At 47.7% G+C, this 27,497-nt stretch overlaps 1 protein-coding gene across 15 annotated transcripts in view; it reads right to left on the bottom strand.

Annotated features, from left to right (window-relative positions):
• PTK2 (protein tyrosine kinase 2) overlaps window positions 1-27,497 on the bottom strand; it is a 262,938-nt gene that overhangs the window by 38,169 nt on the left and 197,272 nt on the right. For 13 of the 15 annotated variants that reach the window (XM_048212414.2, XM_057308018.1, XM_057308017.1 and 10 more), the window contains 6 exons: window positions 24,645-24,729; window positions 23,321-23,421; window positions 21,545-21,660; window positions 20,552-20,652; window positions 17,264-17,353; window positions 14,065-14,269 (listed from right to left, as the gene is read on the bottom strand). In XM_048212414.2, coding sequence (XP_048068371.1) covers window positions 14,065-14,269; window positions 17,264-17,353; window positions 20,552-20,652; window positions 21,545-21,660; window positions 23,321-23,421; window positions 24,645-24,729 — 698 coding nt within the window. The other 2 variants (XM_048212422.2, XM_048212423.2) reach the window with 2 other exon arrangements.

Here is a 27,497-nt window from a genome sequence, read left to right on the forward strand (position 1 = left end):
AGCTGACAGCCAGAGTGAGCGAGCACACACCAGACCCCACCCGGGCTTGTCTGAGCAGCAGCAGCTGGTAGCTAAAGGATAACAATAAAGAAGGGGAGAGCGGATCAGGTTTCTTAACACTGCACAGGATGACTCTAGAACAGCCTCAGTCCCAAATGGAAGTCCGTTTTCAGCGCAGCCGCAGGTAAGAAAAGGACAGCTGGGAAGACAAGGAGAGCTTGAGGAAAATCAAAGACAGGGGTGGGGGGCGTGGGGTTGTGCAGGGAAGATGTTTGTACACCAAGTTTATTTTGAGCAGAACAGAACTGCCCTGAGAAATCCCAAGCAAGTTTTCGTCAAGCACGGCCTAGTTCCCGGACGGGCTCCTCACGCACACAAGGGCCCCCACGCGTCCTGTGATCACATCGGCACGCTGGGTGACAAATTCGCAATCTGGCCAATAACCTCCCTACCCTGCTCACTACCGTCTCCCTAACTTTCAGCCTGGCCAGTGCTGTATCTCACCGGGAAAATGAGGACACAGGCAGCCGGCCACCGCTCCTCACCGCTGTGGGGGCGCAGAGGCTACCTGCCGCCCCGCCCGGTCCCGCGGCCGCTGCTCCTCCGGGACCGCTGCGCGGGGACCACTCCTCGGGGACCACTCCTCGGGGACTGCTGCGCAGCTCCTCAGTCTTGGCCGCCTGCCATCCCGCCAACCACCCGGAACGCAGCCAGAGCGGGCCCCCGCCGTGGGACCCCGGGGGCTCCGCGGGCTGCAGGTCCCCGCACCCTGGTCCTCACCGCGGCCGCGGCTCTCTCCTGCCCGCCGCCAGCCCCCGCTCGGCCTCTGCGAATGACGCTCATTCAGGGTTCCGAGCCTCCGGGTGGAGCGCCGTCAATAACCACCCAGAATTACTCATGAAAGAGTGAGGTCAGCTGCAGCAGACCCTTTCTAATCTGGGAATGTGCTCAACTGTTTCAGAAAGGCATTCCTGCCTGACTGGAGGCCGGGCGGGCGCCTTCTCCCACCAGCTAACTCCTGCAACCACCTTGAAGTCAGGGAAGGACGGACAAATCCCTTCGTAATTGCTCTGAGTCAGCAAACCATTACTACAGACGTACGGGTCTTTCTTTTTTTTTCTTTTAAAGGCACGGCAATGTTTTCCTCCGTGATGACATTAGCGTTTTAAGAGGAAAGCTTTCAGCCAAAAGATTCTACTCCCTCCTGAAAATAGGAGTTTGGTTTTCTTCGTGCTCCAGGGGACGATCCCAGCTTCCAAAGGAACACGGCACCTTGCCAAGGCTCAAGAATTAGTCTCACACTCCAGACTGGCAAGGGGCACATGGAGCCAGCACTGCTGGGCCCCGGGGATGGGGACTCCAGTCACAGTGCACCGTCTGCTTGCCTTCTGCTCCCACTGGGCTGAGAGCGGCGACCCGACAGCCACTCTCACGCCCCGAGTTAGTGCAGGAGCCGGAGCACTGCCGTGCGCGTTAACAATGACAGGCGATCGCGGAGTGAAGCCACAACCAGCAGAGTCAACCCGCTGAGTAGCCAGCAAGAGCCGTCACCAAGCCTACTTCATGGTCAACAGGGAAGGACTGCAGGCCACTTTCTTTGAGATGGACACTGGGTGCAGGAGTCCATCTGAGATCACTGGCCTGAGAGAGGAGCTGCCCCTGCTCAGTTTTTCTGCACTCTGCTCTCATTTAGGGCCCTGAATAATAGACCTTGAATCTAAATTTCCAAACATCTTATAGTTTTAACAACTGAAAAATCCATAAAAATCAAGACCAAAAAAAATCAAGGAATTGGTCCTTTTTTTCAACTTCTTGAACTGAAAAACAGGCAAGCTCTGAGAAGGTCAAGTGTGACATCCTCTTTGACGCAGTGGGAACTGCATTTTAAATAGGTCCCATTAAGGCAGTTTATGTCACAAGGATTGTTCTGTGAAATGGGCCACCCTGATCCTAAGGTTACTGTTCCCCATGAAGACCTCCAAAACATCCTGTGAGGTCCCTCGCCACAGAAGGCCCTCTCAGGCTCCATCCACCCTGGTTCTTCCACCCACAGTCCCTCTTCCCTGCTCTCCGAACTACTGAATTTACTGTCCAAGTCCTTCAGGGCAGCCTTCTATCACATAACCATGTATGCCATTTCGCCGCTCTGTGGGGTTTAGACTGCCGGCGTTCCGCCGCTGTCGGCTAGGATCCAGCTTTCCCATGTACACACAACAGGCACCGATCTCTACCTGAACCTGCCAGTCGTGCCCCTGGCAGAACAGTGGTAACGGGGATGGGAGTACTTTGATCTCAGTACTTGGTTCTCATACCAAAAATAACATGATAAAATGCTTCTGAGAAACCATCATTTGTTGCTCAGAGTGGTCAGGAGTATAAATAACTCATAAAAGATCTGTTTTTACAATGGGAGGACTATTCCATACATGGAGTAAGAGTGCACATGGAGACATTTCTGAACCTTTCTCTTTAAAGCTGCTGCAGAACCCAGAGCAATAAACTAGAATGTGCAGAGGGTCAAGGAGGTCAAATTTAAACATACTTTCCCAAACTGCAAATATTTTTAGTAGCAATACATTCCATGTGAAAGAGTCCGGCTGCCTGATGTGAGCTGGCAATGAGCCACCATGGTTTCTCCTGGGACGGCAGTTTCTAGGTCTCAAACTTAAAACCAGATGAGCCTACTTCCGAGTGAAAGCTCGGGCTTCTCCTGTCCAGACGTTAGAACATGTGGCCATCCTGCCTCTGTTCACCCACCAGTCCCATCTAGTGAGACACGCGAAAGGGGAAAGCAGGACCCTATGTAGTGTTTCTTTCTTTTTTTTCTCACTTCCCTCACGTCAATAGAAACAGTCATCAAAGTCATCGCTTCGAAGCACAAGGACACAGCGCGCGTAGAGGTTGCTGACTGTTCTCTGGGCCTGCAGCGCTTCCAGGAAAACTTGCTCTCATGCCCTCCACCAGCTAGCATGGAGAGGTCTGATGAAATTTCCGTTCTGGAGCGACAAAATGTGATCTCACTTCTAAGGTATTTTCATGGAGAGTAAGAAAGGGGTCTAAATAGGTTCGTCGTTTCCAGCACTGAGCTAAGATGCAAAAACAAATCTTCAACCCAGACCAGCTTTACAGTGGAAAAGGGCAATAAGTCTGAGTGGCTGATGATCGAGCCATCCAAGCTGTGGGCAACAAGCGAGAAGCCGCACGTCTGCCGGCTTCCATGGGGCAGGCCGCCTTGCCTATTCCAACGTGTTCGCTCATTCAGAGGTGAGAATAATACTGTCCACCCTACTCATCGTTAGCGTGGGAAATAAAGTATGTGGAAAAAACCAGTAAGGCTTTGAAGTAAACGTTCGTTAGCTCCATACTTTAACCTAACTTTTACTACTAGGAAAGGAAGGAGATTTTCTCTATCTCGTTTCTGTGGCATTTCCCCTGTGAGCTACCACTCTTTTCTCTGAAACTACAAACCGTTTCTTCTTTTAAATATAAGAAATACTCTTTGCTTGAATAACGTTTTCTTAAAGATTGGACTTTAATCACCTAAACATCACAAAATCAGTCTGGCTTTATAGACTACTTAGGCGAACCTGGAAAACATCCAGAGAAAGAGCAGCAAGAAATTGGGAGGGAAAAAAGCCAAGAGGGAAAGAGCTCGTTTTGGCAAGTTCTCGGGAATACCAGTTTTGAAACATGATCTCTTATAATTACCCAACATTGCCTCACCACAAAGGAATGGAACTGACCTTTTAACAAAAAACCCCGCCTGATATCTTTGCAGAAAACAAGTCTGGAGCCTTGAGATGTAGTCGCGGATGGCATATCTGTAAGTGGCTGACCTGTGGCTAAATGCAGAACCACAGCATACGCCTCTTTTTCTCTTACAAATGGGCAGAGCGGACTGGACGTCTAGTTTCATGAATGCACCAAAACTGCATTTCTCTTCTATGTATCTCAAACTGCAGAAAATAATGCACTTTTGTTTGGCTGTGGTGCTGCCCATCTTAAAATTATTTTTAAAAAATGTGATTTCTACTAAAGTCTTTCTTTAAAAATAGTGACCTCTTTCTATTTCTGGCAAGTCTGCATAGCAACTATTTCACGAACCCTCTGGCAGATAGCAACTACGGACAATGACACAGGAAGCAACCCTGTGACTGCACAGAAGAGCAACCCACAGCAGCCGGGCTCTGAGGCGGGGCCGGCACCGAGGGTCGGGGGGCCCGGACGAGTTCCCATTTTTAAATGGCCATTCACCAGACAGCAGACCCTAGTCTTATAAAATCTGCCCAAATCTCTAGTGGAATCTGGAACCATGCACACACAGGACAGGCTCCAAGCAGCCTAGCTAAGGTGAAAAGAACTGAATTGAGATGTGGGCTACTGCCCACAGCATGGGGAAGAATCTGTGATTTGAGACCAGCCAAGTTAACTGCCTGCTAAAACAAACAAACCATTCTTCAGAGGAATCTAACTGAATCCAAAATTTCTGCAATCCATCATTCACAATGTCCAGGATATAATCTAAAATTACTCGATAAACAAATAAACATGAAAACGTGATCCATTCTCATGAGGAAAAAACAATGTAAAGGAGGTGACTCCAAAGATGGCTCAGAAGTTGGAATTAGCAGGCAGGGCCTTGAAAGAGCAGTATATTCAAGGACATAAAGAAAAATCTGTTCATAATCAATGGAAAGATAAGAAATGTTAGCAAAGAAATAGAGACTTTAAGAAAGAGCCAAATGAGGGGCGCCTGGGTGGCACAGCGGTTAAGCGTCTGCCTTCGGCTCAGGGCGTGATCCCGGCGTTATGGGATCAAGCCCCACATCAGGCTCCTCCGCTATGAGCCTGCTTCTTCCTCTCCCACTCCCCCTGCTTGTGTTCCCTCTCTCGCTGGCTGTCTCTATCTCTGTCGATAAATAAATAAAATCTTAAAAAAAAAAAAAGAGCCAAATGAAAACTCACTATAATGAAAAATATAGTTGAAATAAAATCTCCACAGGATCAGATGATTGGTAGGACGGAGGTGACAAAACAGGGAACTTGAAGACAGATCAATTAGAATCATCCAACCTGAAGGAACTGGAGAAAAAGACTGGAGGAAAAGAAAAAGAACAGGGCCCCGGGACCTGAAGGACACTATCAAAAGGCTTAACACACATGGAACTGACATTTTAGAAGCAAGAAAATAGAGTAGAAAAATACCTGAGCAGGGAACTGTGAAAGACATATAGTTACAGGCTCAGGAGGGTCAGTGAACCCCAGGTATGACCAATTCAAAGAAAACCACACCCAACACATCCCAGCTAAACTGCTAACATCCAAAGACAAAGAGAAAACCATGCAAGCAGCCAGTAAAAAATGACAAAGCACGGATGGAGGAACAATGATTTGAAAGGCCAATGACTTCTTACTAGAAATAATAGAGGTCAGTGGAAGAATAGCTTTAAAGGGCCGAAAGAAAAAAATACAGCACCACCGTCAATTTGGAACTCTGTTCCAGGGAAATTAAGTTCAATGATCTTCAGATAAGAACCCCAAAAAACTAATGGAATTCGCTACCAACAGATGAACACAGAAAATGCTCAACAAGTTCTCTGGGTGAATAGGAACAGAAAAAGCCTCTTTAGGGAAGAATGAAGAGTGCTGTGCGGGGTTAAATAGGAAGGACTGTTTCTTTACTTTCTGTAGAGTACTATTTAAAACACACACAAAGGGGCGCCTGGGTGGCACAGCGGTTAAGTGTCTGCCTTCGGCTCAGGGCGTGATCTCAGCATTCTGGGATCGAGCCCCACATCAGGCTCCTCCGCTATGAGCCTGCTTCTTCCTCTCCCACTCCCCCTGCTTGTGTTCCCTCTCTCGCTGGCTGTCTCTATCTCTGTCGAATAAATAAATAAAATCTTTAAAAAAAATTATTGAAAAATAAAACACACACAAAGAATCTTATTTTGTGAGATTACTAACATATACGAATGTAACCTATATGACATCTAGAGCATAAAGGACTGAGGTGGCAGCAAAGGGACCTTCTTGGCTGCAAGAACCTGACACTGTAAGCACAGCACAGTTGTTAACTCTAAGTAGATGGGGAAAAGTTAAACATGCGTACTGTAATCTCTAAAGCAATCGCTAAAATTATAATGCAAAAAGTATTGCTAAAATGCAGATTTGGGGCTTAGAGGGAGAAAGAGGTGCAGCAGAGAGGCTGCTGGCTTCCCAGTGCCAAACGCTCGGCCAAGCCCCGCCGGCCTGAGCACCCAGTGTTTCTGCTTCCCTCCTGGCCAGGCCGCAGAAGCATGTTCACTTGCAGGTGGTATGAAGCCAGTGTTGCTCCATTTGTTTCCTACATCCCTCCATCCAGCCACAGTTCCCTGTCCCTCGGTGACCTGAAGTCGAGGGGAGCCATGTGCAGCCACCGGCCCTTAGCTGTCCAGAGGGAAAGAAAGGGAGATGGCTACTCCACTCTCCCCTCATGTTTTTGGGGATAATAACCGTGGAGACAAAATTCAGTGAAGGGGAAGGAAGAAGAGATGCAGAGAAAACAAAACTGGTCGCAGAAAGAGAACTGAAGGGAAGGGATTCTGGTGGCTACTAGGGTAAGTGTCAGAGTTTTCACGTGGGCTCCGATCGTAGAGAGTAAATACATGGATGATGGACATGTTGACTACATCGGGCCAGAGGCATCTTTTTTTTTTTTTTTTTAAAGATTTTTTATTTATTTATGTGACAGAGACAGCCAGCGAGAGAGGGAGCACAGCAGGGGAGTGGGAGAGGAAGAAGCAGGCTCCCAGCGGAGGAGCCCAATGTGGGACTCGATCCCGGAACGCCGGGATCACGCCCTGAGCCGAAGGCAGACGCTTAACGACTGCGCTACCCAGGCGCCCCCAGAGGCATCTTTTTAAAGGTAGGACAAGTGAGGGGAGGAGAACACTGCAAGGGGAAATACAGAAGGCTGGGGCGGGGAGGGGGGGCACCCTGTCAGTTGCACAATCCAGGGCAAGTCATAGGACTTTTCTGAGCCTCAGCCTCCTTCAGTGAAAAGGGCAATAATAACTCATTCTTAAGAACTGCTATGAAGTCACAGAAGGCAATACATGTGAAAATGAAGTGTGAGGCCATGTAAGTGCTAAGGACTAATTTTTATGAAATGCATGTTTAAATCTCCCTGGAAACCTGCTCACACAAACCCAAACTGTGAAGGTGTAATAATACAGACACACATGGAAAACCCGGGAACACCTATGCGCGGGTGGGAGCCAATGACGGGTCATGTAAACAGTGAAGACATAATTCCTAGTGGAAAGAATGTAAATGTTATATCAAATTACTATTAAATTTCAATTTACTCTTTACTTTTAATTATTGGTAGGGCTAAGGACCAAAAAACCCTTGAAGTTCGGATGCCATGAATGTTTTTTATAATTTTTTGTTTAAAGTTTCTAAAAATTAATTTAAGTAATCTCTACACCCAACATGACACCAAGATCAAGAGTCTTATGCTCTTCTGACTGCGCCAGCCAGGCGCCCCCAGATGCCGTGAATGTTTTAAGACGTCTATGGGACTAACTGAGAAACCAATTACTCTTCTAGATAATATCTAGACCCAATAGGCTAGCAAGGGGAAGAAAAATACTGGAATGATGACTAAGGAGGAATTCCGACACCACCTTTGAAAGGAATTTTGGAAGCAAATACATAGCCACTTAAAAAAATACACAGAGAAGCAGCACAAATAACTCATGTCATCAATCAAACCTAGAGCTTTTAATCCACAGTCCACATATCAGGATAAGTAAAGAATCAGAAAGGATTAAAAAGACTTGTATAAGATGCTGTTCACAGACTAAAAATTTAAAATCTGTGTCTCCATAATGTGTCTATAAAATGTCTTCGTATTTTGGTATCTGGATAATGATAGCTAACACTTTTGAATTCAAATAACCAGGTTTTCCTTTAACAGCAACTGATAATTCTTCTGTACCCTAAGCCTGCCAGGTCCCTTCCGGATCTCCAGGAAAAGCTCCGTTGTTACTACTACTACGGTGGCTGTAACAGTGTGCGCACCGACCCCAAGCCACATACAGTTGGAAGCATTTCACATCATTTCACCAAACAATGAAAACCAGATGGTGGGAGGGCTGCGTGACCCAGCTCCTACAGGGAGGTAAAGTCACTTGCCCAAGGTCACACAGCCTTTTCAAATTTCTTTTTAAACTGTAACCTTCATAACACAACACACATAACTCTAAACAGAAAGTTAAATTCCTCCCAACTCAAGCGCTGTCTGGGCCTGTACTTTCCCAGGTTACCGCCCCCCCCCATTTCCTCTAAAGGTGCTGGCAGCCTCACAGAGTCTGTGTCCTGAGGAGCTCAGAAACTTCACTGGTGTATGATGCTAACACGGAAACGTGTCATAATCTGGGACTGCAGCCACTCCAAGCTACGTCCTAACCAAACAGGTCTCTCAAAGGCCAGCTCTGCTTGATAAAGTTAAAAAGCAAACACGACAATATTAACTCAAAAGGACAAACGAACAACCCCCTTCCCCCAAGGCCCACCCCGCAGGCCCCACCCACACGCATGGGCGCGGCCAGCCTCGTCACCGCAGCAGAGCCTCACGGACAGCTTCCACAACGGCACCCTACCACACCTGCGGCTCCGGAGGGCCACAGCGGCAAAGTGCAGCACACTGGAGAGGTGACAACAAAACACAAAGAACAGGACAAATCCTTGGATGCCAGCGCATGGCAGCCGGGTCACCCTTCAAGTCCACGGGTGACGGCCTCTGTGCCAATGCCGGACATGCTGCCATTCCCTTTGGGGACTTTCTCTGGCTGATAGCCAAAACAAACGTAAGAAAACCAGCTTCAGGAATTCCTTATAATACTGGTGTTTTTTTCTTCCTTCTTTTCCTTTTTTAACTAAGCATTAACAATCTGCTCACCAGTTGCAATAAGAAGACAGAGCACACATGGACATCTAGCTGTCTCAGGTTAAAGCCCAGAACGTGCCACTGACAGCTTGGGCCCTGGACTCAGGTGGGCTTGCTGTGAGCCCCAGCTCTTGGACTTCAGGTGAGCTGCCTAACCCCAGAGTTTCAGTCTCTTCCTTTGTGAACGGGTGGTGGTAATACTACCTACATCTCCAAGGACCGTGAGGGCTAAGACAAAGTGACATGGGGAAGCGTGTGGCACAAGGCCTGGCAATGGAAAGCACGTACTAAGTGTTGGTATTCAGTGTTACAACTAGTAAAGTCACCCACAGAGGGCAGAGACTGGCTATCAAGGAACATGGTGTTGGTCTGAAAGGTCTTCCTGAAAAGCACAGTGGCACAGACCAACTCAAATCATGGAGCGCCTTTCAAAGCGATACTTATCTAGGTTGTTGTTCTTTAGAACAGAAACATTCAGGTGGACTGTGATATTCTTTACCGCTTATATTCTTTTACCTAACCTTCGTATGTGAAAACAGTGAGCTTAGAAACAACGAATCATTTCCAAAGGTTTAAAAACCACTGTGGTTGAAACAACTGGGGCTTTTGTTCGCTGCTGGGAGCAGAGTTGGTGTGTCCGCTCTGGAAAACCAGCAGCACCTCCTGGTGCTACGCCTGTGCACACCCGCCAGCTCTTGGATACGCACCCAAACACCTGTGCGCACCGAAAGACACTGCAATGGCCCTGACAGCTGTGAGCTGGAAAGAATCTGAATTTCCGCCAGGCGGATGAATAAACTACGGGATATTCACAAACACAACACCACAGAGCAAGGAGAAAGAGGGGTAATTCTCCCATACCGCGGATGATCTGCAACTAAATGCTGAACCACATAAGCACATACTGAGTGGTACCATTTACATGAAGTTCAAAAGCAGGCGGAACTGACGCATGTGTAGCGGTTACCCTCGGAGGGCGAGCAGTCATTGGAAAGGGGCATCTGGTGGGTTTCTGGGGCGGTGGCAGTGTTGTTTTCTTATTCCGGATGCTGCTTACACGTGTGTGCCCAATTTGTGATAATCCAACGAGCGGTTTACTTCTTGGCATATTTATACGTTCACATCTTTGTAGGTCAATACAACGTTTTAAAAATATGGTATAAAACTCTAAATTGATAATTTTATTAGTTTACTTCCCTCATTTGTCTAAAAAGGATTTAAGAAGGCACAAGCTAACTTGGGGCACCTGGGTGGCACAGCGGTTAGGCGCCTGCCTTCGGCTCAGGGCGTGATCCCGGCATTGTGGGATCGAGCCCCACGTCAGGCTCCTCTGCTATGAGCCTGCTTCTCCCTCTCCCACTCCCTCTGCTTGTGTTCCCTCTCTCGCTGGCTGTCTCTATCTCTGTCAAATAAATAAATAAAATCTGAAAAAAAAAAAAAAAAGCAAGCACAAGCTAACTTAACCTGTTTCCCTAGACTAAGCTAGAACGGACAGCCTTACTTGTGCTCCTGAGAAGCAGAAGCTTCACAGGTCAAATAGTAAAGCTGTTCATGGTGGTTTCCTTGACACAGTATCTACCAAAGAATTACCTGAATTAACCGGGGATCGAGTGACTTTTTCATTCAAAAACTACATGAGGCCCTCTTACAACCTCTCAGTCCTACAGGGCAAGCACGCCGCGGCACACGGTAGCAGGCGTTTTCCAGGGTGTTCCGACTGGGGAGCATTTACACTTGCTACCAGGCCACCCGCAGGGTCACCTCCCTGTACTTCTCTGTGGGTTCACACCTATCAATAAGAAAGTGGGACGTAAGGAGGACAGATGCTTGGAGTCCTGGAAATCCACGCACGGAAGGCTGACCCAAGTGTTGTCTGACTCTGTTGGACAAGATGCATCCCGAGAGCCACTTCTCTCAACTCACAATAACAGACAAACATGGCCCGAAGATACATGGGATCCCATGGTGATCTGAGTCCTTTTGAATTATTTTCTTTTAAGGTAGACATGGAGAATGGGATTCGGGAAACATTTTTAACTGACCTGGGGTAAAGACTATCTGAAATTTAGTACTTTGTTAAACAACCTTCAATATAGTAAAAATTTTATAAACTCAGTAAAAGAATCTATTTAATTACTGTGACACACTGTTACATATAAATGTCCAAGCAAGCTATTATAAAGTTAAATTTTATTGGCCTCTTTGATAGCCATGTTATACAAGTTTAAAATACAAAGTCAAACTCCACTTCTGACCGAAACAGAAAGTCACAGAACAAATTAACGCTCAGTGGCCTGTGCTAACTATGCAAGAGAAAGCCATAAATCACAGCCTAGCTATGTTATGTAGTCATGTGCGTGTGTGTTTGAAATCGTTATATTTAGTTCTAAATATTCACCTTGGACAGTTCTTGGAACTTCTTTACCTAAAGAAACGGTCCTTCAATGAACACTGACGTGAGGTTTCACGCACTAAGCCATAACGCGAGAGGCCGCGGGGCCCCCACTGTGCGCAGGCCCCTGGCCTGCAGGTGCGCACAGCACCGAGGCGAGTATGACGATCCCTGCCCTCAAGGAGCCTCAGTCTAGTAGGGCTGAGACATACTAGACTGTGAGCTCCTCGAGGGCAGGAAAGGTGCTGTAGTCCTCTTGCCCCGAGACCGGGCCCCAGGCTCAGCTCTCGTGCTGCTCACAGTGTGTGTGGAACGGGCTGAACACAGGTGCAGCCATCTGGGGCAGCGCAGCGTGAGCATGACAAGAAGAACGAGGTGCTCTGGAGACTCCGAGGGTGGAGGCTTGTTGGCTGTGGGGCCACAGAGGAGAAGCGTGTGAAAGGAGCCGAGAAAGATGGGGCAGGATTTCAGCAGAAGGAGAAGGGGGCGTTCCAGGCCAAGGGGGTCAGTGTGGCCACAGTGTGAGAAAGGGGCCGGGACGCTCCCTAGGGCCACAATGGAAGGAATCTTCAGTCTATTCCGGAAGCCTCTACCTAACACAGGAGTCACGGGAACCCACCGAGGGCTGTTTGAGCAAGGGAGCCACTCGTCCACAGCAATGCATCAGAAGATCCACTAAGGGGCTATGCCAGATGGATGGACAGTCCAGGTGGAGGAGCGGGGTAGGGGGTGCCCAGCCGGGGGCAGTGAGGAATTACTGCTCACTCCCAGATGGAGATGAACGCAAAGGCATCTCTGGGGCCTGTCGAAGGTGGGGGTCAGGGGCTGCCTGGGAGGCCGGGCAGCAGACGTGCTTTAGGGTGAACGTGACGCTCAGCAGCAGCGCGAACGCGGCTCTGGGCCTTGGGAGAAAAGGCAGGACGGAAGCTGAGGACAGACAGAGGTGAGAGGTCAGGACGGCCCCAGAAGCACACTGAGAGAAAGGAGGTGGCCCGGCACGGAGCCACCGTAGAGGAGCAGCGGGTCGGGGGTAAAGGAAGTGTCTGGGAGGCAGGCAGACGGAACGATGGACCTGGTGTCAGAGAGGGGAGGAATCTCAAGGACAGAATCTGTCAAATTCTGAGGAAAGATCAAGGAGGAACAAAAAAATGTAAGAGCAAAACATGAAATAAAGCACCTTCAAAATCCAGCTCTAGTAAGCAAGAGCATGTATCATGAACTGTATGAGAATTAAGAAACTGGAGATTTTCAGCTGGAAGCAAGCTGTCGAGAAACACCTGAAGGACTGGCACGTGGAAGGCAGAGCTGAGCTGTCTATGGGGCCGAGACGATGGGACCAGGCCTGCAGGTGCGCAGCACGGGGCCCCAGGAAGAGCCCCCTTCCAGAGTGTGCTGCTCACTGTATGGCGAGGAACTGCTGCCCTGTCTCCTCCACCGGGCTGCAAACACTGGGGGCGGGATTGTGTTTTGTTCACTCTTGAATCCACAGAACCTAACTTAGGATAAAGTGGGAGCTTAGCCAGTAATTCCTGGCTGATGAATCTTTTATATCTCTCCCTACCAGCCTTCATTCTTTGGTGAAACATGCTCCTTGCCAGGAGCCGTGGCTAGCAAGCTGAGTTGTCTGAAGATGGGCTGGGGCTACAGGCAGTCTAGACAGACTTCAAGCACTGGGGGACAAGGATGGGCCAGACCTTGATATTTGGTAATTTTCTACGAAAAAAGACGAAAATACACCAAATTTTAAAAATCTTACATAGAATCAGTGAAGTGTGAAGACAGGTGATAGAGCACACATTAAACCATGGTATTGGTTACACAATAAAGCTCCCCTTGTGTATGTATCACAATGAATATCTTATTAATTACAGTATGAAGTCTCAATTTAACAACTGTGTGTTGAGCATGTGTTAGGTGCCTGCGCCAGGGCCACAGAAATGAGTAAGACACAGTGATGCCCACTGACAGCTTAGAGCCCAGCGGGGGACTCGGACGTGCAAATGAGAAACTCTCCAGGCCGGTATATGACAAAAATAACACCTTAGTTCTGTGTTTTTCTCCAGAAATTATAAGGCCGGGTGGCACGGTCAACTCTGTGCAGACACTCTGAGGGGCTCAGCATGCTAACAGGGGACCGGGAACTACTGGAAGTTTGGGTCTGGCAGTGGCCGGCACAAAGCAGGAGCCACAAAATGGCAACTGAACAGGTCACGTGGATGTTCTGACTGCAACAAACAGAAGCATCGAAAAGGTGCCCGAGAGTGGCTATCTGTTTGGGGGCAGGGCCGACTAGGGCAGTCCCCTGAAGGAGATAACATCTGAGCTGGATTCTGAAGACCACATAGGTGGTTAGCAGGTGGCACAGCTGCGCATGAGAGGCGGTGGCCGTGCCGGGAGAAGTGTAGGCAGTTGGGAGCGTGCTGGGATGGACAAGGAGTGGGAGATGGGACTGGATGGGCAGCGAGGGACTACATTCTCCTGGATCTTGGAAGCCATGCTCAGTCAGAAGTCCAGGGATGAGAGACCCGATCATAATCTGAAGTTTTGTAAGATTTTAAGACAATCTCCTGAGGATTCTAGCAAGGCATAAATAAATGCAAACCAATTAATAAGTAATTATGTTTGCCAGAGGAGAGGTTAGCCTTAGCCGTACTGACAGAATGACCTCAAATGCTACGACTGCATGGGAGAAGCCGCATGAGCCTGCCCCAGCCCCGGCCCTCGCTCCCCCCACTCCTACCTGAGCTGAGCTTTGAGCTCAGTGAACCGGGGCCGCCTGCTGGGGTCATAGGCCCAGCATTTCGTCATAAGGCTGTAGAGGGTAGGAGGGCAATTTGGAGGCATTGGTAATCTCTCCCCATTCTCAATTCGACCAATCACATCATTGTTCTTCACTCCTTGAAAAGGCTTCACACCATGCATCAGGATCTCCCACATACATACACCTGTGAAGTGGGAACGAAAACAGAACTGTGAACTTGGTGGAAAGAGAAGAATGCCCATGTTTCAGGAGTAACCTCGTAGCTGGCACAAGAGGACCAGCTGTGTGATTTTGGACAAATCGACTAAATAAAGCAGCATTCAATGAACTCTGGTGTTATCAGTAAGAACAGCAATATTAATTTAATGTGATGCAAATATTGAAATACTAAGTTATTATCTAAAAAACCCCCAAGTTTTTCTAAGAGGTATACTTCTCTAAAAATCCTATATTAGAAAATGGCCCACCAGGTACAGTGATCCTTCACGGTTTAATGAACCAGTTCAAAATGGGCTGAAGGAATTTTACTTTGCCCCCCACTGCAGTCCAGCCTGCCGAGATTACGACAGCTGACCTGAGGCTTAACAAAAGAAAATGCTAAAATTTAAGCCTTACGCCTTCGGAAACTCAGACTCCTTTAACGAGGCAGCCCATGCCTGGCTAGGGTGCATGTAGGCAGTGTCATCTGGCTTATGCACGAGTTGGTCAGGGGGTCCCTGTCCCCACGGGCAAGCTCTGGACTCCCTGGGCTGCAGTGGTCCTGTCCACAGACCCCTCCCTCACACTCCCCCCTTGCAGACCACACGCTTTCTTGGTGTCATCTGCAAACACTTTAAAGCCCACTTTTAAAGTAAATAGAGCCTGAGGCGGAGAACGATGACCACATGCTCTGGCTGGGGACTCAGCGCGTGGGCTGGTGGGGACAGGGGGTGGCTCCGCACTCTCCTGGGCTGCTCCGGAGGCCTTGCCACCCCCGCACACTGCTCACACGCCTTTGCTTGTGCTAGCCTCCCCACACTCTGTGCTCCTCTTTCTGTGTGTGTGCCTCCTGACCCCCGGGGCGAGCCCCGGCGCGGCCCCCCTCCTCCCTGCACACCGTGTCACAGGCTTGAGGTGAGGAGAGGCACCTTGCTTCGGTGTCTTCGGTGCCTACAGCAGGGTGTGCCTCAGAGGAAGCAAGGCACATTATCCTACCAACGTGAACGACATTCTGACATTTTCTGAATTCTAGTCGTTCCAGAGTGAAGAGTATATGACAAAAATAACACCTTAGTTCTGTGTTTTTCTCCAGAAATTATGACATAATTACCAACAACAGCGCCAGGCATCATCTCTCCAGACCTTAACATGTTTCTGGCATCCCCACTTTGAAATTTACACACGTTATCCTTATACCTTACATTTCTTTAAATACTGTATTTTATCAAATCTAAGAGGCCACTGATTACAAAACACAACATTATTTTTGTATGACCAAGAATGGGGGAAAAGACTGCCAACTAAGTTATGGCCCCATCCTTTGTTACCTCCTAGAATGATTTTATTCTTACCAAGGAGCACTTCCAAACTCATTTAGACAAGGAAGTTAACACCGGGATGAACAAGACAAAGTCCACATGAGTGCGGCCAAGGAAGCCACGTAAGCCACGTCCCCAACGAACACCGACTACAAAATGCCACCGATTTACAACACCAGTTTCAGAGAAGTTACAATGTGAAGAAACAGGCGTCTTAGAATCGTTGAAAACCGAAATTGCCTTGACAGGATAAGCAACTTGTTCTCTGGGTCACACAGCTGATGAGCGAGGTCCTGGGAGGTGAAGCCACGTTAGTCGGACCCCAGAGCCCTTTCTAAACTGTGTCACAGTATTTCCTGCTCTGGCGAAAAGCTCCTTCCTTCACCTGTTATCACTTACGGCACTAGATGAAACCAACAGCAAGTGAACAGAAGAAAAAATAACACATACTTGATGTATATGAAGTTATTTTTAATTATAGGGGAAAAAAGGTACATAACCTTATTGGGGCATCTCCTCTGAAGTAGTTAAAATCTAGCAGAGAGAACACGCACACGAGATTGTCCGTAGGATCAACGTGTGAGTGTTATGGCAGAGAGAGAATGTGCAGGGCACACAGAGAAAGGGAGGTTATGTCTGGAGAACACACCAGCTACATAAGGCTTCATGGAAGAGGGGACACGTCAGATGAACCCGAAGGTTAGAATTTCACCGGAGGAGACGGTGTTAGGACAACATGTTTCAGGAGGAAGGAGTTACACCAGAAGAGTGGGGTGGGGAAGGGGTATCATCCATATGAAAGGGGAGAGCGATTTAAAATCTGAATGAGGGGCGCCTGGGTGGCACAGCGGTTAAGCGTCTGCCTTCGGCTCAGGGCGTGATCCCGGCGTTACGGGATCGAGCCCCACATCAGGCTCCTCCGCTATGAGCCTGCTTCTTCCTCTCCCACTCCCCCTGCTTGTGTTCCCTCTCTCACTGGCTGTCTCTATCTCTGTCAAATAAATAAATAAAATCTTTAAAAAATAAAAAAATAAAATAAAATCTGAATGAAGTAGCTGGAGTACGGAGTGCAGACGAGTGAGGGCCACACCGTCACACCAGTCGGCCACTACCACAACAACCCCCAGAGCAGGAGGACACAGCGACCGACTTGGAGCAGGCGGGAAGGCACGGAGTAGGCGTTAGAGCAGAAGCCACAGAAGACAAAGAATCAAACTTTCAAGCCTTGAGACAAGTCAGGAAGGAGGTTGGACTCCAGGACAACGAGTAAAGCACAGCGGTAGATATTCTGCATCTGAGGGGTTAGCACAGAACAGAGGACAGGTCAACCATTTAAAGTCATTCACACAGAAGGAACAAACGAGATGGCAGAGAGAAAGAGAGGAGAGAAGGAAGGAAAGAGCTAAGACTGCTCCCAGGGAGGGATGCAGAGACGGTACAGGGAGACAGGGAGGAGTGGGGAAGGGAGGGAGACTCAGACAAAGCTGGCGCTGTGTGTGCGCCCAGGGACTGTTGAATGAACCAGAAGGACGTCTGTGAAGGAGCGCTCAGGCAAAGGATGGCAGATTAGCCCAAATACTCCAAAAAGAGCTAATACTAAGTCTGTATTATAGAGCATATGAAATATAATTTAAAAACACAAAACTTTTCAAAATACTCACCAAACATCCACACATCACTAGCTGAGGTAAAACGTCGAAAATTGATGGACTCTGGAGCCATCCACTTAATTGGCAATTTTCCTTTGGAAGCTAGAAGATTAATTTTAGAAAGTGAATTTTCCTTGTTATCTGCTGAAGAATCTAGCAGTTACAGCTGGCTGAGATTTTTAGTATCAAAATAAAAAGCTTTAAATATCTGACCCCTTGGACTTCGTTTATTTGGAAGACCTACTTTTTGTTTGCTTGGTGTGGTGAGGTCATCAGGTGTGGTCTGGTTAGACTGCGGCAGGGAAATAACGCACTACGGCCCTCCTCTGTGTGGAGAGGCGGTGACGAGGGAGTGAGAGGGAGCCCCGTTAACTGGTGCTCCTAGCTTGCAGCTTGGTTATGCAATAGATCCCGACCCACTGGCCGGAACCACGGCTGACGACACCCAGTCGGTCCTACAAGCACTGAACCACTGTTCCTAGGGAAATGTGTACATGTGCGTACACATCTCACACAGATTATAATCTTAAACCCTGAAAACAACTCCTCCTCTTCAGAAAACAAGGTTCAGACACGTTATGTGACTTGCCTGAGGCCACCCCACTGCCAGATGTCCGAGCAGGGGTTTAAGGCCAGAGCGGCTCACGCTGTCCTGCCTCGCCCCCTCCCGTCTCCATCCTCCTGCTGAGACAGGCTCCAGTCCTCCACTGCTTCGTGCCTGTGCACATGTGACTAGGAAAGCACTCTGAGTATGACTTCGGGAGTTACAAATTTTAGCGACTATGTGAAGGCGCGAATACGGAATATGTAATGGGGGCTGACCACTATACTTTCATGGATATGTGAAGAGCAGGACAGGTGATGGAATGAAAAAGTATACTTCTTAGGTGAGCCTAACTCATCCTTCTCTTGAGGTCTAACTCACCATCTCACGGAACATTCCTTCAACTGTTGGGTTATAAGATGAACAGCCCAGAGCACCTTTCCTCAAGGAATTCTAGTTCTGAAAGGTATGGTATGGGGTGTGACACAGACACTGAGTAAATGCCGGATGCCCTGGGAGCAGAGGAAGCCCACAGCTGAGCGGTGTGTCCGAGAAGGCAGCAGGGGCGCAGGGGAGTGGGAGTCCACAGGGGACGGAGCCCTGGCTCACAGAGGTGCCTGCACTCTGCCTGCCTTGTCTGGACTTCCCTCTGTGAGCAATGCGTGCCTGAGTACTTTCAATCAGGAGAGAACTTAATTCGGTTCATTTCTTTCTTCCCACTTAATTTCAAGCACCTTCATGACAAGTGAAGTCAAATTCTCTGTTCGATTCCTTCCAAACAAACTCTCTACACCCGTGTCCTGAATAAAGGATCCCCAACCTTTGGGGATGTTCTCCTGAAGCCTAACAGAATCTGCACTTACGACCTGTCTGAGAGGACAATAAATGCATGAATTTGTCAACTACTCATTTTAAATGCTGTCTACGTGATATGAAGCCTCAGTCATCACACTGTTTGGAGGTCAGCTCTTTACTGGGAGTCCAGAACCTGGACCCGTCAGGGCTTGAGCTGGTTAGGAAATGTATTTTAAAACAGCAGAAAGCTGGCTTGGTCACTTTTAGATTAAATGACTAATTGAATGACCAACCAAAGAACTCTCTTTTCACATAGCAGAAAATCTGTTAAATTGTTTCAGGCTGTAGTATACAGAAGGCATATGGAAAGAGAATAGTCATAAACCATGGTATAAAATGAAGGAAACTAGTTTTGTATGTAAAACTCTGGGCTCATTTTGCCACAATATAAAAATTTTAAAAAACTGAGAAAGAAACTGGCCTTTTAAAGTGGTAGTAAGAATTAGAATATACATTGGGGCGCCTGGGTGGTGCAGTTGTTAAGCGTCTGCCTTCGGCTCAGGGCGTGATCCCAGCGTGCTGGGATCGAGCCCCACATCAGGCTCCTCCACTAGGAGCCTGCTTCTTCCTCTCCCACTCCCCCTGCTTGTGTTCCCTCTCTTGCCGTCTCTCTCTCTCAAATGAATAAATAAAATCTTAAAAAAAAAAAAAAAAAGAATATACATTAAGAGCATAATATGGATTTATAATCCAAACCTTAGCTGAAATACTAGGAATATGAACATTTGTTACTAAAAATATTTGTTCAATAATAATTTAAAGAAGCAAGTCAAACTGATTCCAAAATTGGCAAAATTAAAGAAGAATCACATGAGCTGGATTTCAGCTCTAAAACCAATTGATCAAAGTCTCTGGAGTTAGCAGATTGGAGCTTTTTCAGTCTGACTACTGATGAGTCAACGCACCCAACCCCACTTGTATGGGGTGTCTAACCATGTTTGCCAGTTAAAGGACGTCTGGGCTGATTCCAATTTTTGGCTACTGGAAATAATGTAATGAACATTCAACATGCAGGTTTTGTGTGAATGTCAATTTTCATTTCTCTGGGAGAAGTACCTAGGAATGTAACTGCTGGATTATATGGTAGCTGCATAGTTAATTTTTAAAAGATCTATGAAACTCTTCCACAGTGGCTGTACCATTTTACATTCTCACAAGCAATTTGTAAGTAATTCAGTTTCTCTGCATCTTTGCCAGCATTTGGTGTTATCACTATTTTTAATTTTAGCCATTCTGACAAGTGCGCAATGATACCTTGTTGCGGTCTGAGCCTCTGCCTGGGCTTCTCTGCCCTCAGCGTATCCTCTTCAGTGAAGCCTCTCTTCCCACTGTCTGTCCATGTCATGTTCTTGGTTTCTGTTTTCCCTGGTGAATTCTGAGAGCTCATTCCACACTGTGGACACCAGTCCTTTGTGGAATGGTTTGTGGTTGTGGGTGGATACTGTGCCTGGCAAATATCTTCCAGGTCTGCCACCTTCCCTTTCCACCTTCTTAACAGGGTCTTTTGTAGAACTAAGTTTTAATTTTGATGATGTCCAATCTATCAAGTGTTTCCTTTTATGGATCATGTTTTTGGTGTCAAGTCTAAGGACCCTTCGTCTAGCCCTAGATCCCAAAGATTTACTCCTGTTTTTCCTAAAAGTTTTATAGCTTTATGTTTTATAATTAAGCCTATGATCCACTCTGAGTTAACATGGGGTGAGTCAAGCTTAGGTCCATTTTTTGTCTCTGGATATCTGACTGCTCCAGCCCCACGGATTGAAAAGGCTGTCTTTCTTCTACTGAACCTACTTTATGCCTCTGTCAAAAATCAGCTGAGCTTATTAGGACACACCTTTTTAAGAAATAAAAATCATTGAAGATTCTGAGCTTATTGCCTCTTCATTGCTCTGACTCCTTACCTTTGTAGTAAGTACTGTCTTCCATGTATCGGGATAATCCAAAGTCTCCCAGTTTTACGCAATCATTTGAGGACACCAGAACATTCCGAGCAGCAATGTCCCTGATAAGGAAGAATTTGGGACAATAAATTTTAATACGAGGAAAAACAAACCTGCAAACTCATCTATATTAAAGACATACTGACAGGTACTTTGAAAGACAGCTTGTAGACAATGCAAACAGATTTATTACACACTGAAAAAAAGACACTTTTATGATTTTACTTCACATATATTCCTTTTTGGCAGATATTTACTCATTAATATGATGATTAGTAAGTATTTTGAACGGCAGCGAAGTATATTCTCAAACAACAAATATTTGAGAATGAATAAAAAATGAATCATTACTTTTCATATAATCATATTACCAAGTGCAGTAACAGACACGGATGCACGACTGGGATCTGTAACCCTGCTGCTACTAAGAGATCTCATCACCTAAAATAAAAGTCATCATCTAAACCCTTATAAATGATTTTGCTGATGGAATTTATTTTCATGCTGGGTAACAAAGTAGTAGGCAAACTGTAAGGGCTTTCCCTTGCAATCAAACTAGGGACCCGGATGAGAAACAGAAGTTCCACAGAATGCCAACAGATGTCACTCATGACCCTCTGGGGTTGGGGGAAGTCCCAGGACAGTGTCTATTTTAGGTCCACATGCTCACTGCTCTAGGCCCGTGTATAGGCTCTCAATAGCTTTTGTGGAAGAGAAAACCAGCCTGAAAGCAAACAACTGTTCGCAGTCCATGTGAGGAAAACCCTCTGACTGTGCGTACTAACAGGCCAGGACAGCTGCTGTGTGACTTTCTGGTCCTGTCTCTGTACAACAGAGTCCAGGGGTACAAAGGATCACAGGGCACAGTGAGTGTCTCCTCCCCCCCGGTTTCTCCACCACCAACCCCCTCCCCCGCCCAGAGGGCAGCTTACCAGCTTTATGACCGGATCTTACCTGTGCACAAATCTTTTGCTCTCCAGATACGCAAGGGCTGTACTAAGTTGATAGGCATATAGGATCAAAGACGCTAGATCCAAACTGTACTTCCTTACTTGCAGAAATGACCTCAGCTTTGGAACAGTGACCAAGATAAAAAAGAATTAGTGACAGAGAACAGAAATCAACAGCAAACGAGCTACATTCAACAACGCTGCCCATTTCCAAACACACTTTTATGAGGATGGCTTCAATTCTCCCCTAAACAAAGGCACAGAATGAAACAGACTAGCTCAGAAATTACGGCTTATTGTTCTTTGTTTGAATCCTATCATAAAACTGAAATCTTTATGATTGTAGGCAAATTTCCGAAAAAATACAGAAAGACGCTGCAAGGGAATGAATAAAAGTGTGAACTACTGCTAGGTAAGAGCTGGGAGGACAAACAGAGTCAGCCCTCACACGGCCAGCATGCCTGCACCCCACACCTTGCTGTACCCTAGGCAGACCTGAGGATAAGGTGACGAGGAGGAAGGGGAAGCAAGAAGTTCTCCCACCCCCCTCCAGAAAGATTCAGGAACAGAAAGGTGCTAGGTATTTACCCCACAGGGCTTATCAGTCCTTATTACTACTGTCACAATCAATTCAGTTAACGGCTAGCATGGCAACGGAAGGCAGATGAATTGAACTCTAATTCTACAAAATCAATACATAGAGGAGAAAGATTCAGTAATGGTTTAAGCCAGAAAAATTAGCAAATTCTCCAGAAGCAAAAGCAGAAAAATACTGTGAACAAAAAACATATGTAAACACTCTTTCCTTTGGAAAGGTAGGGCAGAGGAAGAAGAGCTGTTGCAGAGGCCTGAAGTCATTTTGTCCAGCAGACTAGGTTATCGAGTGCAGAGGACAGCAGCAGCGAGCCAGCAGGCAGGGCCCTTTCAGAGGAAGGGAGGCGGAGGCTGGCATGCAGAGGCACAAGGATCCAAACTGTCTTTGACTCCCGCTAACCAGAACCCCTAATCGCCACGAAAAACAAAACTGTGTTTGGTGCCCTTTAAAAGACAAGGAACGTAAGTAATGTCTCAGGCCAAATTACTGAGCTTTAGTAGCAGAGAGTGAAGTGGAGAGACTTGGGAAACTGACTTGTGCTCATCTGCAAGCAGGCAGGCTATGGCGTGGCCCGGGGAACAGGTGCTGGGCCCGGCCTGCCCTCCCAAGGGTCTGATGCACTAGCCTGGGCGAAGGCCCAAGAATCTGGCTGCTAACAAGTTTCCAGGTGATGGTGACACAGTAAGCAAGGAATTTCTGTGTTCCGGAGAAAGTCAAATAAGGAGATCTGTTCACATGTGTTACTCACATTTTCAAAAGAAACTGTGACTAATATCAGTTGGTCTGAAAGACGCCATAAATGAATTCTCAAACAGAATAAGGAACTGCAGATCGACCTAAATGCAGCCTTAATTTACCTGAATTCCACTAGGAGTGCCTCTTTCAACCTCGGACCCCTGGACTACCATTAGGCAGCAGCACCAGAGCGGAAGAAAGTACCACTTGGTCACCACTGCTTCCAGGACTGAGTTAGGGCGTGACTTGGGAATTTCACGATGAAGACGTTATAGTCGCTGAACCCAAACCACAAAGGTATCCTTCAAATACTCCCCTTTCTTAAACAAAGGACACCAAACACCCAGGGTGGGCTGAACGAATGCGAAGCATGAGACTATTGTTTCATTGTCACGGTGACAAATGGGCTGGCAGTCCACCCAGACAGGCCAGGTCTGAAGATCAGGATACCTCTCCAAGCGTGCACAGCTCCATGATTATCCAGACAGGGTTCTCCGTGATGACGCCAATCAGCTTCACAATGTGAGGGTGGTCAAACTGACGCATTGTTACTAGGGAAAAACAGTTGTCCACGGTTATTCTTTTGACAGAGTAGTAAGTAAGGGCGGCTGAAGTAGTCTGTGTTTTCTTGGCCTAGGCACTCTGCAGAAATAAACTAGGTGAGACAGAAGTCATTGCCAGGATTTGTCTTGTCCTTAAGATACCAGATACAGAGATACAGGAACAGGATTAAAGACAGACTTTTTTTGATGAAAGTATAATACGATTTTGATGAAAATGATAATATACTGATAAAGTCAATATGACTTACTGTATGACTTATTAATTTATTGGACTGTTGGGTGGCAAATATTTCCCGAAACGGAGGGTAGAAGGCATTCGTTCCATGTCCATGTAATGAAGGACATCAAGATTCAATCATATCACCAGTGTCTACTGAGCGCCTCTGATGGGTTGTCCTGTGCTGGGCACTGGGCCTGAGCGGTGAGAGCACAGCAGACATAGTCCTAGCCCTGTGGAGCTTAAAGCCTACAGAGGGGCAACACTAATTTCTAGGCAATGTTTACTTAGTTTCAAATACTTGGGAAGGAGAGAACTTGGTCCTGTGACAAAGCCTCCTGAGGAGAAACTACTCTAAGCACATGGTCAGATGAGAAGGGACAAGCCCTGCGAAAGCAGGAAGGACATCCCAGCCTGAGGGCAGGTGGAAAGAGCCTGATGTATACAGACAAACAGGGCCAGGTCCTGGCTCTCCCCAAGTCTGCACTCAGCAGAGAACAGCTACCCACACATAACCCTCCCTGCAGTCTCATCCCAGACGTGGGATGAGTGGAGAGCCGAAGGGGCGGCAGTGCAGCACGGGGGGGGGGGGGGGGCACAGGTTGTGGTCCCAGCTCTCTCCCAGGTCTGTGAGTTCCTTTAGGCGGGGACCGCATCTGTCCTGCTCACCTCCAACTCTAGGGCCTAGTGGCACCGGGCTGGACTCATTTCTACATCTGCCGGATTCCCGTGCCAGGATGCTCAATTGCACAGGTAACGAAGGCTACGGGGACAGTAAATCTGTCTACCTTTACACCCCAAACATCACGGCTTACCTGGAGCAACGTGGGGATATGTGCCTCTACAGATACGGGTATTAATTTGCAAGACAAGATAGTAACTGCAGTTGTCACAGACAAGTCAGAATAATATTTTTCTTACTTCTTCACAGACAGCTTGTATTTCACGGATAAAAAAGTCACATGGAGTTCCACAGAAATTTCTAGAAACTTACAGGCTTCTTGAAGGAATTTCTCTCTCACGCTGTCCGAAGTACAGTTTTTACATGTTTTAATTGCAACCGCCAAAGCTGGATTCTCCTGTGTTAGGGAAATTTCAGAATCACACACACATGCAAAAAGAGCTTCTCTTTATGAATCAATGCGCATGTTCATGAAAAGCTGTGTGTTTGGCAACTATGTGGATTCTGGACCAGACAGAATCAGAACTGAAAATCTCAAGAGAGGAACACTTCAAACACCCTACAAAATCCCCAGAAGAAATGTCCAGGCACGTCAACATGTTGTAGGTCATTCATTCATTCTGCTACCTGCCAGGCAGCCTTCCAGGTGCTCAGGATACATCACTGAACAAAAGGCAGCAAAGTTCCCTGTTCTGCTCAAGGCTACCTTCCCGCTTAAGAACAGACAACACACAGAAGAAACCAGCTGACCACAGGGTACGTTAGTGGGTAACAGTGCTGTGGACAAGGAAGCAGTGTGTCAGGATATATGAGGCAGAGACCAGGACAAAAAAAACAAAGAAGGGAGGGAGGGACTGGCTGAGAGCTGGCCAGGGGCACAGCTGGGGTCATGGGTGCTCTGGGACCTGAGGGGAGGTGTGGTGACGGGCTGGCGGCTGGGACAAGCTTGGGGCAGTGCAGGTGGGGCAGGATGGGGTGTTGAGATGTCGAGTTCAGGTTTCTGGTGAGACCAAGGGAAGAAACAGCTCAGCTAGGACGAGGACGGGAGGGACATGAGATGGCAGAGAGCCCGCGTGGCACACAGGAGAATCTGGGCAGAGTGCAGGGTCAGATTCGGGCTAGAGGAGATCCTCGGGGGACAGGGGCATAAGCACGGCACCCGAGCGCCCTGCAGCGCAGGAGGTCAGGGAAAAGGGCAGACACACAGTGGACTAAGGGGGTGACCGGCAAGGTGGAGAAAAACCAAGAAGGTACGCAGACCTGCCTGCCAAAGAAGTCGATGTTTTCTTGAAAGAGTTTAAAAGACAGAGCTTAAGAAAGACAAGAAATGAGGTCATTCCAAGCCTCGACGGAACACCATTCATGACTGTAATTAGCAACTTAAGTGCTTATCTTGTGCTCGGCTCTGTGTGGTCTTTGCCAGAACCATGTATTCTTCATACTGGAGATTTTCGCATGGTGCCTTGCATTCTGTTAAGGAGGCAGGAAAGACGAGGAGGACAGGATGGGAGAGAAAGAACTGGGAGACCGTGGCGAATGGACAAAGGTTTAGGAAGCACCGCCTCAGGTCACCTCACCATGGCTGCTGTGCCCCGATTCCCTCCCTGCATCAGGCTCCCCATCCTCCCCAGAGGATCCCCAGTGGGGAGGAGGTCAGACATCACACAGGTGTGAGGAGCATTTAGGCACGAGGCCCTAGACGAGGGCTGTATAGTCTTGCTGTCTTTATTCTCAACAGGTTTTGAACGTTTCTGTCCTTTTTGTAAATTATCCCACTAGGTCTGCAGGTTATCTGGAAGATAGCCTGACAAGGTACAGAGGGGTCCAGGATACCCATTTTATAGACAGGTCAGCAGAGGCCAACCAGTTTAGCGGCTTGTCTCAGGCCACCCTGCTGGTAAGTGGCATGTCCCCTCTGCAACAGGGCTTTATTTCAAGAGGGACTGGGGCAGTGTGCACATGTGACAAGGAGCTCCACTCCGAGCTACTGCTTGTCACAAGATCTGGCTCTGAAATGGTGCCCACGCTAGATTCTCGAGTGTTGATGAAGCCTGAATCTGCCAAGCTCTCTCAGAAGAGTCCTTGCTACTGGATCATGAGTCGCTGTCCATGTAAACAGCAGCCTCGGGCAGAAAAGACTGGCCCAGGAGGACAGTGGGAAGACAAGACATTGCTTCCTGTCTCCTCAGGGCGGTAACATCCCAGGGCTCAATCCCAGGGCCAGCTCGATGAGAGGCGACCTCACTGAGCGCCATCTCCTACCTCTACGTCAACTTCCAAATTCTCTCTCTAGTCCTCACTTTGCCTTTCAGCCCAGACTTTGATATCCAACCCACCCATGCCCCCTCTTGACGAGGATGTAGAGAAGTTATTTTAAACCTCATCCGACCAAAACAAAACTCCAGATACCCCACTATGATGGTTCATTTTATGTGCCAAGTTGACTGGACCACAGGGTGCCCAGATATTTGGTCAAGCATATTCTGAGTGTTTCTGGATGGATTTAACATGCAAATTGATAGACTGAGTGAAGCAGGTTGCCCTCCCTAATGTGGTGGGCCTCATCTGATCAGCTGAAGGCCTGAGTAGCACAAAAAGCTGTTACTCTCCTAAATAAGAGGAAATTCCTCCTGCCTAATTACCTTTGAGCTGGGACATTGTTTTTTTTCCCCTACCCTTTGAACTACAGCTACACTGGCTATGCTGGGTCTCAGGCCTTCAGACACAGACCGGAAGTAAGAAGCCATCAGCAGTCCTGCGTCTCCAGCCAGCAAGCTGCGATCTGAGGGGCACCAGCTCCCATGGTCACAGAAGCCAATTCCTAACACATCTGTTTCGAAGGCACCACAGCCTAGGGCTTCTGTCCTCCTGCCGAGCCTTTATTAATATGCCTACCGCCAGACACGTTTCCTCCTTAGCCTTCCCCACCTCACTGGAGACACGGAAGTCACACAGATGCTCAAGGTCAACAACCTAGTGGCCAGTTCTGATTCTTCAGTTTCCCACAGCTCCCACGGATCCAACAACCCAGGAGCAAGACCTGCGTTTCCTACCTACAGCGTGCATCTGGAATCTGCCACTGCTGTAGGCTCACTCACGGGCTCTGCCACCACCGCCACTCGCTCCAAAGCTCCCTTCCTAGTGGCAACACGTGCCCTTCTGCAC

Source organism: Ursus arctos, unplaced genomic scaffold (assembly GCF_023065955.2).
Source record: "Ursus arctos isolate Adak ecotype North America unplaced genomic scaffold, UrsArc2.0 scaffold_6, whole genome shotgun sequence".
NCBI lineage: Eukaryota > Metazoa > Chordata > Mammalia > Carnivora > Ursidae > Ursus > Ursus arctos.